At 34.4% G+C, this 14,455-nt stretch overlaps 1 protein-coding gene across 1 annotated transcript in view; it reads right to left on the reverse strand.

Annotated features, from left to right (window-relative positions):
• Positions 1-14,455, reverse strand: part of KIFAP3 (kinesin associated protein 3) — a 201,980-nt gene that overhangs the window by 152,170 nt on the left and 35,355 nt on the right. The window contains exons 6-9 of the mRNA XM_027868293.1: positions 8,241-8,340; positions 7,592-7,716; positions 4,508-4,606; positions 2,648-2,826 (exon numbers count right to left, since the gene is read on the reverse strand). Coding sequence (XP_027724094.1) covers positions 2,648-2,826; positions 4,508-4,606; positions 7,592-7,716; positions 8,241-8,340 — 503 coding nt within the window. The remainder of the gene's footprint in view (positions 1-2,647; positions 2,827-4,507; positions 4,607-7,591; positions 7,717-8,240; positions 8,341-14,455) is intronic.

Below are 14,455 nucleotides of genomic sequence, written 5' to 3' on the forward strand. Positions count from 1 at the left end.
TTTTCTTATAAAGGACTCATATCTAACAGATATATGGAATCAATTCAAAATTTTAAAACTAATCCATTACCCAATAAATATCAATGTTTGGATATAATCTAAGCTATCAACAAATGTACGAAAAACATTTTCTAAATTGCTAATAATCAGAGAAAAGCAAATTAAAATAACTTTGAGGTTCCAACTCACACACAACAGAATGGTAAAGATATAAGAGGAAAATTACTGGAAGGCCTGTGAGAAAGGAGGCATACTAATGCACAGTTGGTGGAGTTGTGACTTGTTCTGCAAAGTAATTCAATACTATGCTCTCAAAGTGGTAACTTTGCAAACTATGTATAGTCACTGATCCATCTATACCACTTTTAGGCTTATACCCCACCTCACCCCACCCCACCCCAAAGAGATTAAAAGAAAGAGGAAATGGACCTACATAGACAAAACTATTTACAGCAATTATTTACCTAGTAGCTGAAAACTGAAAAGAAAGGGGCAGGAGTTATCCCATTGGAGAATGCCTAAATGAATATAATGGAATATTATGTCAGAAGAAATGATGAAATGGACAATTTCAGAGGAAATTAGGAAGATGTCCATGACAACAGCAAAGTAAGCAGAATGGTGTCTGGCACATAGGAGGCACAATAAATGCTATTTGATTTGACAAATTTGATTTGATTTATTTCACAGTAACATTGTAAAGAGAAATCACTTTGAAAGACTTTAGAACTCTGACCGATGCAATGAAAAAACACAAGTCCAAAAGACTGAAAATGAAACAAGCCACTCAGTTCCTGCCAGAGAAGTGATGAACTTAAAATGCCACGAGACATATATTTTTGGATGTGGACAATGTAAGAAATTTGATTTGCCAGATCACGAACATTTGTAATGAGGGTTTCTTTCTTTTAATTTAATTAGTTGGGAAAAAGAAGTGAGAGGGACAGATTATAAATTCATGCAAAAATAAAATGATTTTAAAAAGTAGTGGATTGGTTCTATTCTGAGGGTTAAGAGGGTAAAGAGAAGGAAATGCAAAAGGAAACCACTATTATAGAAAAAAGGAAGGGGAGAGAACTGGCTATTTATCACAATTGGGTTGAGTGAGAGGAAAAGTTTTACAAACATGAAGCAAGAGGTGGGGGAAGCCAGCATCAGATGAATTGTACTCTTACCTGAAATAAACAAAGGAGGGTTGAACATACATATATATAGTTTGGTATAAAAATACATCAAACCCAACAAAGAATCAAGTGGTGATAGGGATAAGGAAGTTAAAAGGGAGAATACTGAAGGGGAAGGAATAGCCCCCAGCAAAATATACTTTACTATTCTGAAGGAGGGGTTTAAAAAGAAAACAAATAAATAACAAGAATCCAAAGAAGTGAATTTCAATTGGGGAATGGCTGACTAAATTGTGGTTTATGAATGTAATGGAATATTTCTGCATGGTAAGAAATGATGAAAAAGATTTCAGAGAATCCGGGATAGGATGAATTGACATACAATAAAGTGAGTTGAATCAGGAAAAAAACTTACACAGGGACAACAATACTGTAAAGAAAAACAACTCTGAGAGCCAACTAAGAGCCAAACAACAAAATGAACTGCACCTCTAGGAGGCCTAACATGCAACATGCTGTTCACCTTGTGACAGAAAGCTAAGAGACTCAACGTGCAAGAGAAATATTTTTGAATATGGCTATTGTGTAGATTTGTGCTTGACTATGCTTTTTTGTTATAAAGGGTTTTTTTTTCTCCTTTCTCAAGGGAGTTTTTTTAATTGTGGAGGAAGGTCAGAAAACAAAAGACCAATGAAACATTTTTTTTTAATTGTATGGAAGAGATCAGAACGGAGTGCAGAAGAAAGCACAGACAAGCAAAACAGTTCTCAAAGTAATGTGTAGATTTTACCATAACTTTTAAAAAAAAACAAGCAGTATGAAATGGAGATTCAAAGTTTCAGATATAATTCTTCCTTTTGTGTTATGTCTATGGAAATGATTTTTTTTGTGTTTAAGTTCAAAATAAAATTTTTTTAAAAACCATATATTGAATAATAATTCTTTTAAAAACATATGTTTATACATATCTATATTTATTTCCCATTATTTGTAAATGCATGTATATTTAATTTATGTGTGTACTTCTATGGGCATATATTTAATTGATATGTGTATGAATGCAAGGATACGTGTAAGTATATATAGATTTAAGAACACATACGCTTATGTTATCTATTTCTATGTATATCTACCTATTGGATAGATAGATAATTTTGGAATTAAAACCCTATGTGTTATTTCATAATTGGGCACTAAATAAGTAGACATGTTATCCACTGTTCATACCTCTTAAATCGTTCCTCTCTGATCAACTGAGACTCAATTTTCAACGGAACAAGTCAAATTATGCTCTTTTCTTCAGTGCTCTATAAAATATATCTTGCTTATCTAAAAAGCTTGACTTATCTGGAAGACTCTCTGATATTGAATACCTCTTTCCCTGATGTTATCAGATAAATGAGATATTACTATGGTAAAGGAGAACTGAAATTTGGATAAATGATTTTGCTCTGATAGTACTACAGTATTTTTTATAGCAACTTCCAATATAGAACAGTTTAGGAAGTAGGTTCACAACTTACCATATCATTTTTGTTTTCCATAAAAATGCTAAGTTTCTTTAGGAAAGACACCACCAGAATTAGGAGTTCAAAATTATCTCGATCAAGTGCCTTCACTAGCATATGAACTATGTTCTTGTTCCTCATTTTCAGCTCAGTCCGAGTATCCTCAGCAAGGTTCAAAAGCAAATAAAGAGCAACTAGAAAAATAAAGGTAACTGGTCAGAGTACTGGATTGACAAGAGTTTTTCAAAACATAATTTCTTCCTATAAACCAAAGTTCTAAGGGGAGATGAGCATTATTTTCAGTCAATTTTGTTAGTTAATAATTAAGGGTAGATAAGTCAGAAAAAAATTGTAAAATATGCAGATGTGAAAATAGTAATTATTGGAGATCTGAGAAAGCAAGGCAAGTTATTTATTATGTGCTTTCTAATACACTAAGGTTGCTATTCTGAAGCTAGTTAAAATGAAAAATGTGCCTCCAAATTTTGTGAGAAAGAAATCATTTTTTCTCATTCAAATTGCTACAATAAATCAATAAATGTTAATGAAGGCCTAAAATATAAGAAAGTTTAAAATAGGTTATTTCATCATAATTTTCAACACATCACTTAAATATCTGATTAACATTGTGGCATGTTAAAAGTTAAAAATTCAATTTAGGTCTGTTAAACTTTTATATAAAAACATTAGAAATTAATAAATAGATCCCTTAAGACTAAGATAATTTATTGATCTCTCATGCCTCTTTCTAAAAATTCTATTTAAAGCCCAACTTCTGAAAAAAATGTGATCAAAGTGCTTCTTGAACAATTAGGACAAATTATGCAACTTCTGTTAATGCTCAGAGATTTAAATGGTTTTGTAAAATGTTGCTATGTGACTATAACAAATTACCTCTATGTAATACAGTTTTTAATGGGCAGGTAGGTGGCACAGTAGATAAAGCACGGGGCCTGGAGTCAGGAAGACCTGAATACACTTACTAGCTATGTGACCCTGGGCAAGTCATTTGACCTTATTTTCCTCAGTTTTCTCATCTGTAAAATGAGCTGGAGAAGGAAATGGCAAACCAGTCCAGTATCTTCTCCAAGAAAACCCCAAATGGGGTTACTAAGAGTTGGATGTGACTGAAAATAACTGAACAACAATAAAAACATAGGAACTAAAACTGCCAGATTTCAGTGTGTTGATCAAATAAATACTTAGGACCATAATACTAATAATACATAATACTAATACTGTAGATAACCAATGGCTATCTACAATATGGAGCTGAACATCCATCAAAGAGTATCATTTCATTCTTGCTAATAACCATCTTCAGAGTTTTAGTCTTAAACAAGGATCCAGAGATTCTAAGTTCCAGACTCTGTTTATGTTTATTTTATACTATCAAAAAAGTCCAGAAACATGAGAGTACTGTTCTTAAATCAAAGAAATGCTCAGATTTATTTATTTATTTTAACTATCTATCTATCTATGTTTTTGCAATTTCATCTATGGAAAACAGTAACCTTTTATGTTGGAAATTAGATGAAAGGTATTTTAATATTAGGAAAAACATCTCTGAAAAGTTATGTTTGAGATATTTGAGCTCTAAGTATATATAAACTTTAATATTTAGAGTGCTATATTGATGAAAATCCAATGCAGGTAACTGAGGAATAGAAGGGGAATTGATGATTGCTTAAACAACCAACTAACTGGAAATAAACAAGGTAAGGATAGGCAATGAGAAGGCTTATATTATATTGAAATGTATAACATTTTCTATTAATTTTGGATTTAGCTTTTGTAAGATGATGAAAACCAGAACAAATGAATACATCTATAAAGTAAATACTTTTTTCCTTTTTACGGATTAGGAATCCGTACCTCGTAAGAGCTGTTCCTGCTTTACCACCAAACCTTGGTACTTCTTATAGGTTTTTTCATAATCTTTTTTCATAGTTTGGTTTTCAGGGTCTTCTTCAAGTAAAAATATCAAGTTAAGGATCACATTATATTCATAAAAGCAGAGAAAACCTATTGAAAAAAGTATTCAAAATTGCCATACTCACATATTCCTATGTTCAATCACATAGAACTTTATTCATTAATTCTGAACAAACACATACCCGTAGAATGTGAGTCTCTTGTGGGCAGAGACTGTTTCATTTCTGTCTTTATAGCCTCAACACCTTACATGATGCTTATTAATTACACCTTCAATTAAAATACATCATTAAAAAGCTACACAGTGTCCAAAAGCTCACTTAACATAAAATTAAGTAATAACTAGAGACAACACATGAACTTATAACAAGATTGGTTAAACACTGTACTACAGACAGGAATGTTTACCACAGTTCTCCTTCAAGTTTATCAGAGCTTCTGATTTAAATAAGGTCCAACTTTCAATGTTAGAGGGCCAGGCCTAATGTTTTGTGAAATGGACAAATTTTGACACCTCTTTTGGAATGAGTAGCATTGAATATATTTTAGGGTTGGAAAAGACATGGGTTGAAAAGGTCTTCTGCACATAAAGTACACTATCACTAGCACACAGTAGTCATACAAAAACAACTCTGCCCACTCCCATAGGGCAATGTGTTTGGAACAGGTTCAGGAAAATAGAAGAGATACAATATGTGAGACAATATTCTATTAACGATTGGTCATAATGGTATGAAATCCTCAGAAACGACAGTTGTTAACCAAGAAAAAGTAAACAGGAAAATAAATTCTTGAGACTCACAGAAGAAATAAAAAGGGATTTTGGCATATTACCAAGACTGAGACCAAGAAGTTTCACCCACGGCTGATATTGATAGGAAGCTCTGCTGCTACTGCTATTTAACCTCAACCCCCCAAATCCCTATCCTCACTTCCTATTTATTGTCCACAACTACTAGTCTACAAGAGCTACTGCCAATGAAGCATTCTTGGATATCTAGACCTGTATGGACCATGGGCATCTCAAACTCAATGCATCCAAAACTAAACTCGTCATTTTTCCCACCAAATATATGCCTCTCCCAAATTTCCCTATCACTATTAAGCATGCTACAACATTCCCAATTGATCTCAAACTTGGTGTCCTTCTTGATTCGTCTTGCATTCAACTCTACACATCCTCTCTGTTGCCATGTCTTATTGTTTTTACTTTTATAACATTTCTCACATACATCCCCTTCTTCTGACTCACACAGAGTTATAGACGCTCATCATTTCATGACTGGACTATTACAACAGGCTTCTAACTGCCTCTGTACCTCAAGCCTCTCCCCACTTTAATTCATCCTCCATTTGGCTACCACAGCGATCTTCCTGTAGTAGAGTCAGTCGGCTGGCCAACAAGCACTTTTGAAGCATGCCAACTACTGCACCAAATGCTGGGAATACAAATTCAAGTAGGAAAAAAAGGACAATCCTTGATCTCAAGGAGCTTACATTCTAATAGGGGAAGACAACACATAAACAAAATCTGAAAAGTTTGTGTGTGTGTGTGTGCGTGCGTGTTTGTGTTAAGGGGGGAAGTACCCTGCCAAGAGGCAAGGGAGAGGAAGTCCCGTATGCAGTTCTATGAGGACTGAGACATGTTTGGCCAGGGCACTCTTCCATAAATGGAGGTTCTGGGAGGAGCCATCAATCAGAGAAACAAGGCAATTCCAATATATGAATTCCAAGGTTGAAGTAAAGCTTCAGGAAGAGAAGCTGGGGCACAGTACAGGAAGTCCTGAGTGCAGCCTGGAGAGGAATAACCATATCACTCCATAATCAATAAACACAAATGACTCCTTGTTACTTCTAGGATCTAATATAAAACATTCTGTTTAACATTTAAAGCTCTTCATAATGTTGCATTTTAAAATCATTGTATCCAGTCTTACACTTTACTCCGCTATTTATATTTTATGATCCAGCAATATGTGCATTATTTGCTATTCCTCACACATGACATCCCATCTCCATTCCTTTTTAATGGCTGTCCCTCATGCCTGGAATGCTCTCCCTTTTCATCTTTTCCTACTGGCTTCTCTGACTTCTTTCAGGACTCAGCTCAAACTCTACTTTCGGCAGGAGATCTTTCCCAGCATTCCCAATCTCCTCTACCTTATAAGGCTTTCCCTCTGAGACTATTTCATCTACTCTGTATATATTTTGTATGTACATAGTTGTCTGCATGTTTTCTCTCACTGGAACATAAGCTCCTTGAAGGCAGAGATATTTTAAACCATTCTTTGTATTCCTAGCAGGCAGGATAGTACTTCCTACATAGTGTATATAATAAATGTTTGTTTATCAACAGTACTATTGCCTCTTGGATAGAAGAGCAGGTCCACAGCCTCATTGTAGGAATGGAAGTAGATGTGTTTTTGGCATCCTAAATTAGAACTCTAAATGAATTTTCCATTGGAAAAAATGTCATAAAAGTGGTTTGCTCTAATGAATTCCAAGTTCCAACCACCTCACATACAAAATCTTTGAACACAACAGGCTGTCTATATTGTCCATTTGGTTAGTGAGTATCTTAGCTAATTCTGGCAGCCACACTTTGAGAAAGCAGTGACTAAATAGAGAGCATTCAGGTGACAGCAATACAGAGAGAGACACTGTCATGAAGGGACAATGAGGAAGCTGAGGATTCATTCATTCATTCATTCATTCAGTTATTTGTCATGAAGAAAGGCATCTTAAAATATGTGCATGGCTAGCATGTAGATGAAGATTTGTTGTGTGTTACTCCAGAGAGAAAACTAGAATCAAGGGTTTAAGTTATAGGGAAACAAATTTCAATTTGATACAACAAAGAACTTTTTAGCATAACTATTTATTCTGATATTTTCCCTTTTACCTTCTTTGAGTAAAAGTACTTTATTAACGCTGTATCACCAATATGACCAGACAAAAAATTTTCAATGTATCTACTGCAAAAAGCTACAGTCTTCAGACTGAACTCTCATTCTGAAAGGATATCAGCTTTCTTCTTCTTAGAAAGTTCCTCTTGCCAGAGTTCATGTCTCTTCAGTTCATGATCAATTATATTCATACACAGAGCTCCAATTTTATAGTGAGTGATTAGCCCATGAAACTGAGAAAAACTACATTAAAAGGAAAGATGTATGTATGTATTTATAGAAATAGGTGCATTTCAAGCTTGAGGCAACAGGTTTTAGGTACACAGTAAAATAAAGTAATATACACTATACTATGAGATAATATTTTTATAAATGAATATATACACATTACACATTGAAGACCTGAAATCTGTAAGACTTTATTGCTCTCAGAATTGACATTCTTTAAGTTCTTATAAAATGATTAAAATTTAAAGCAAAAAAAATAGAATTACTCACAACATATTTTTTAATAATTGTGACTCTAGTAGCCATTCACTAAGCTATCCTCAAAGACAATTTTCAGAAAGCTACTTAGCAAGACTAATCACGTCACAATGTTTGAAAGCCACTTTATCACATAGACTATAACTTCCAATATCTTCCTGTTTACTAAATGAACATTTATTGTTTATTTTCTACAATGTACTATGTTAGAATGATAAAAAAAAACAAAACTGCAATACAGGAGAGGCACTTAACATTAGTTTCATAATTCTTGTCCTTACCTGGAAAAGCAGAAGAAAATATATATTATGTTAGTAGCCAATTCCACACTTTGCTTCCAGTCTTCTCTCAATACTCTGGCTAATGCACCAAGGGCAGTTTCTGATGAAAAAAATTTCCAAAGAACAATTATCTACTTCATCTCTAGTACAATGTACAACGTGACAATTTCACCTATTAAAATCAGGCTAATATGTTAGAATTGGGGAAAAAGATGATAGAAAGCAAGTCTTTGTTTTTAGCCACAGAAAATATGTTCAATAAATTAAATTCCATAAAATGTAAAACTTCACAAAAATACATTAAGAACGTAAACATAAAATAAGGACTCCCTTTATTTATATGTTATAAAATTTTGCCAAAATGGAAGTTCAGTTCAGGAGCCTGGGGTGTGTAGCTTATGAATGTCTTCCCATTTTTGAAACTAAGTTTCTGTGGACTCCAAGTCCAGTAAAAGGGACCTCCCTAATCAATTAAGGGAATTCATTCTACCTTTGGACCCCTTTAATTCTTTGTTAAATTTTCTTTGTATTAAACTTAAATCTGCCTCTCTACAGCTTCCTCTTGTTGCTCCTAGCTCTTTTACCCTTTGGAGACAAACTGAACAAGCCTTCACAATACAACTGCTCAAATACCTTAAGACAGAAATCATTTCTCACCCCTCCACGCATGTATTTCATTTTCCAGCCTAAATTTCCCTAGTTCCTTTAAGAAATACTCTTATGAAATGGTTCCAGGCCACTCACCATCCTGTTCACCCCCCTCTGGGTACAATCTCTTTTTTTAAAAGACCTTTCTAAAATGTGATAACCTGAACTCACTGAAATATTCCGGAGGTGATCTTACCAGGGAAAAACGCAATGGGACAATTACATTATCAGGAGGCAGCTAGGTGGCTCAGTGGATAGAACCAGGGCCTGGAGTCAAGAAGACCTAAGTTCAAACGGGCCTCAGACACTTCCTAGTTGTGAGACCCTGGGCAAGTCACTCAATCTCTGTTTGTTTTAATCCACTGCCGAAGGGAAATGGCAAGCCACTCCAGTACCTTTGCCAAGAAAGCCCCACACAGAGTCATGAAGAGTTGGACATGACTGAACAACAATGGTAGAAAGGGCCAGGCTGTTGCCAAATAGAGGATTTCATAGTCAATCCTATAGGTAATTGGAAGTTGGTATTTACCGGGGGGGCAGGGTGTTAAAAATCGTCAGTAATATGTTCTATTTTTTCCATTTAAAAAATTCAATTTTATTTTATTTTCATTTCCAAATTCTCTCCTATCCCCAGCCCCTCCCCTACTTATTGAGGCTAGAAAAATGCTCATTAAAAATATACATACAAAATACTCATACAAAACAAGTTCCTTCATTAGTCATGTCAAAAAGAAAGAAAGAAAGAAAATCTGAGAAAGGAAAAGAAAAGAAAAGAAAAGAAAAGAAAAAAAGTTTTGATTTATATCCTGGTCCACTAGCATGTTTCATCATGAGTCCTTTGGAATTATGGTTAGTCACTGTGTTGATCAGAGTTCTTAAGTCTTTCAGAGTTGCTTCCTATTAACCTCTTTATCGATTTGGTCATGAACTCTTCCCCTATCCATAGATCAGAGAGGTGATTTCTTCCATGATCCCCTAATTTGCTCATGGCATCACTCTTTACATATAAATCATGTACCCATTTGGAGCTTATCTTGATATATGATGTATGATATTAGTCTATAGCTGGATTCTGCCAGATTGTTATACAGTTTCCCCAATACTTTCTGTCAAATAATGAGTTCTTGCCCCAATATCTGGGATCTTTCAGTTTATCAAACACCAGGTTACTGTACTCACTTGCTTCTATACATTGTGTGCCTAATCTATTCCACTGATCAACCTCTCTATTTCTTTCCCAGTCTCAAAGTGTTTTGAAAATTACAAATTCATAGTATAGTTTGAGATTAGGTATTACTAGGCCTCCTTCCTCACCATTTTTTTTATTGATTCCCTTAATATTTTTGACTCTTCCCTCTTCAGGTGAATTTTATTAATATTTTTTTCAAGGTCAAAGTAATTCTTTGGTAGTTTGATCAGTACAGCACTGAGTAAGTAAATTAATCTAGGCAATATTGTCATTTTTATTATATTGGCTTGGCCTTCCCATGAGAAATTAATACGTCTCCAATTATTTAGTTCAGCCTTTATTTGTATAATGATTGTTCTGCAATTGTGTTCATATAGCTCTTATGTGTTGTGTCTTGAACAGTAGACTCATGTGTTTTATATTATCTGTAGTTGCTTTAACTGAAATTTCTCTTTCTATCTTTTCCTGGTGGATGTCCTGGGTAATATACAGAAATGTCAATGGCTTGTATGTCTTTATTTCATATCCTGCAACTTTCCTGAAATTTTATAATTGTTTCAGTTAGTTTTTAGTTGACTCACTAAGACTCTTTAAGTAAAATATCTTATCTTCTACAAAAAGCGAGTTTTTTCTCTTTGCTTATGCTTATTCTCTTAATTTCTTTTTCTTGTCTTATTGCTATAGATAGCATTTCTAGTCCAATACTGAACAGTAATAATGACAATGAACTTGCTTCATTCCTTATCATTTTGGAAAAATACCTAACTTGTCCCTATTACATATAATGTTGGCTCTTGGTTTTAGGTGGATATTGCTTATCATTTTAGGGAAAGATTTGTTTATTCCTATGCTTTCTTGTGTTTTTATTGAGAATAGATGTTGTATTTTGTCAAAAGGTTTCTGCATCTATTGAAATAATGATCTTAGTTGCTTTTGTTATTAATACGTTCAATCATATCATTATTTTTGGGGGGGGGCCAGGCAATGGAGTTAAGTGACTTGCCCAGGGTCACAGAGCTAGTAAGTGTTATGTGGCTGAGGCTGGATTTGAACTCAGGTCCTCCTGAATTCCAGGGCCAGTGCTCTATCCACTGCACCACCTAGCTGCCCCTTTTAAATATTTCCCAATGACAAGGACACTTTTTTTTTTTTTTAGGCAACTGGAATTAAATGACTTGCCCAGGGTCATACAGTTAGTAAGTGTCAAGTGTTTGGTCTGAGACTGGATTTGAACTCAGGTCCTCCTGACTTCAGGGCCAGTGCTCTATCCACTGAGCCACCTAGCTGCCCCCCTTATTATTTTACTAATGTTGAAAAAGCCCTATATTTCTGGCATAAATCCAGCGTAGTTATGGTGTATGATCTTTGTAATATATTGTTATAATCTTCTTGCTAGTATTTCATTTAAGTTTTTTGCATAAGTGTTTATTGTGAAAATTAGGCTATAGTTTTCCTTCTCTCTTGACTCTCTGATTTAGATATCATGACCATATATCACATTTGTGTTATAGAAGGAATTTAGTTGGATTCCTTCTTTATTTTTTCAAATAGCTTATGTAATATTGGAATTATTAAGTAAATGTTCATGGAATTCACTTGCCAATCCATCTGATCTTTTATTTTTCCTTTGGGAGTTCATTTATGGCTTCTTCAATTTATTTTTCTAAAATATGATTATTCTATTTCTTGTTTGGTTATCTTAGAAAATTTTTTGTTTGTAAATATTTATACATTTCATTTAGATTGTCAGTTTTATTGGCATGTTGTAGGGCAAAACAACTCCTAATAATTGCTTTTATTTCTTCTTCAATGATTGTGACTTCACCTTTTTCATTTTTGATATGGCTAATTTGGTTTTCTTCTTTATTTAAATCAAATTTTCTAAATTATTTATTTTTAAAACTACTACTTCTATTTATTAGTTCAATGCTTTATTTTTTTAAACTTTCAATTTTGTTCATTTCACCTTTGTTTTTCAGGATTGCTATTTTGGTGTTTAAGTCAAGATTTTTAATTTGTTGGTTTTGTGGTTCTTTGCATGTCTAGTCCATTTGTTCAGAAATATAAAATTTCCCCTTTGTAGTACTTTGGATACATACACAACTTTGGCTACAAATTTTTAAATTTTGTCTCACTGCTGTCATTATCTTTAAGGAAATTATTAATTGTTTCTATGATATTTTTGATCTACTCATTCTTTAGGATGAAGTTAATTTCCAATTAATTTTTAATTTTTTAATCTTTTAATTTTTAATCTTTGCTTCAAAGGTCCTTTATTGAATATGATTTTTATTTCATTATGGGTAGTAAAAGTGCATTTAACATTTTTAATTTTCTGCATCTGTTTGTGAGGTTTTTATGCCCTAATACATGGTCAATTCTTGTAAAGGTTTTATGTACAGCTAAAAAATAGCTGAGAAATATACTCCTTTCTATTCCCATTCAATGTTCCCTACAAATCTACCATATCTAACTTTTACAAAATTCCATTCATCTCCTTAACTTCTTTTTTGTTTATTTTTAGATTAGATTTATCTAGATCTGAGAGGGGTAAATCCAGATCCTTCAATATCATAGTTCTACTCTCTATTTCCTCCAATAATTCATTAGCTTTTCCTTTAAGAATTTAGATGCTATGTCGTCTGGTGTATATATGTTTAGTATTAATTTTAATTCATTGTCTATGATATCTTTTAGCAAAATGTAGTCTTGTTTATCTCTATTAGGTCTATATTTACTTTTGCTTTGTCTGAGATGATTACTACTCCTGCCTTTTTTAACTTGGGCTGAAGAGTAACAAAATTTGATCTAGCTCCTATTTTAATTCTGCATCTGTTTCAAGTGTCTTTACTATAAACAATATATTATGGAATTCTATTTTTAATTTATTCTATTATCTTCTGTTTTATGGGTGAGGTAATCTATTCAAGTTCTACGGTATTTCTCTACATCCCATTCTCTTATATTTTCCCTTCTCTTTCTGTCCTCTGTCCTCTACTTAAGAGTCTGTTTTGCTTCTGACTGCTGCCTCCCTTAATCTATCCTTCCTCTTCTCTTATCCCCTCACTCTTTCTTTTAACTCCTTTCCCTTCAACTTCACTGCTGGGCAACCTATACACAACTGTGTGTTTGTATATCCTTCCCTCTTTTAACCAGATAGCTCCTGCCCTTCAGGAGCTCATGCCCTATTGGAGACAATAAATACACACAAACAAGCTATACTCCAGATAAACAGGAAATAATTAACAGAGGGAAAGCAGTAGAAATAATATGGGTTAGGAAAGGTTTCCTGTAGAAGTTGAGATTTTAGTTGGGACTTAAAGGAAGCCAGCAAAGGCAGAAGGCAGAGATGAGGAAGGGGAGCATTCCAGGCATGAGAGAAGCCAGAAAAAATGCTCAGGGCTGAGAGCTGGAACGTTTTGTTTGTGGAACAGATAAAGGGACAGTGTTACTGGATTAAAGAGTAGAACGTGTAAGAAAACTGGAAAGGTAGTAGCGGGCTAGATTATGAAGGGCTCTGAACACCGCAAGTAGTATTTTGTCCTACAGGCAATAGAGAGCTAATGAAATTTATTAAGCAGGGAGGTGACTTGGTCAGACTTCTGCTTTGGGGAAAAATCACTTTAGTGGCTGAATGGAGGGCAGATTAACATAAGGAGTGACATGGGGCAGGCAGACCCACCAACCACCTATTGTAATAACCCCGATGTAAGGTGATAAGGGCCTGAACTAGGGTTGGTGGCTGTATAGGTAGAAACAAGGGCACAAGAGACAATATAGAGGAAAAAAATTATGAGATTTGGATATGTGGAGTGTGCAAAGAGTGAGGAGTCAAGGATAATCCTGAGGTTGTGAACCTGGGTGACTAGAAGGATGATGGTACCCTTGACAGTAATAGTTTGGAGGAGGAAAGAGTTTGTGAGGAAAGATAAATTCTCTTTTGGAAATGCTGAGTTTGAAATGTCTATAGCACGTCCAGCTGAAAATGTCCAGCTAGTTGGTGATGTGGGGCTAGAAGTCAAGAGAGAGACTGCAGCTGGATAAGCAAATATGGGAATCATCTGAATAAAGATGATAACTGAACTCATGGGTGCTGATGAGATCACCAAGTGAGGGAGAAAAGAGAAGAGGGTCCAGGACAGAGCCACAGTTAGTGAACATAATGTGGAAGCAGATTCAGCAAAGAAGACTGAGAAGGAGCAGTCATATGGGGAAGAGGAAAACCACAATTATCACAAAAACCCAGAAAGCAGAGCACATCCAGGAGGAGAAAATAGTGTCAAATGCTGTAAAGGTCGAAAAGGATGAAGATTGAGAAGAGGGCATTAAATTTAGCAATTGAGAGAGCAACAGTGACTTTGGATAGAAAAGTTTCATC

This window comes from Vombatus ursinus, unplaced genomic scaffold (genome assembly GCF_900497805.2).
Source record: "Vombatus ursinus unplaced genomic scaffold, bare-nosed wombat genome assembly UNPS02014789.1, whole genome shotgun sequence".
NCBI classification, from domain to species: Eukaryota; Metazoa; Chordata; class Mammalia; order Diprotodontia; family Vombatidae; genus Vombatus; species Vombatus ursinus.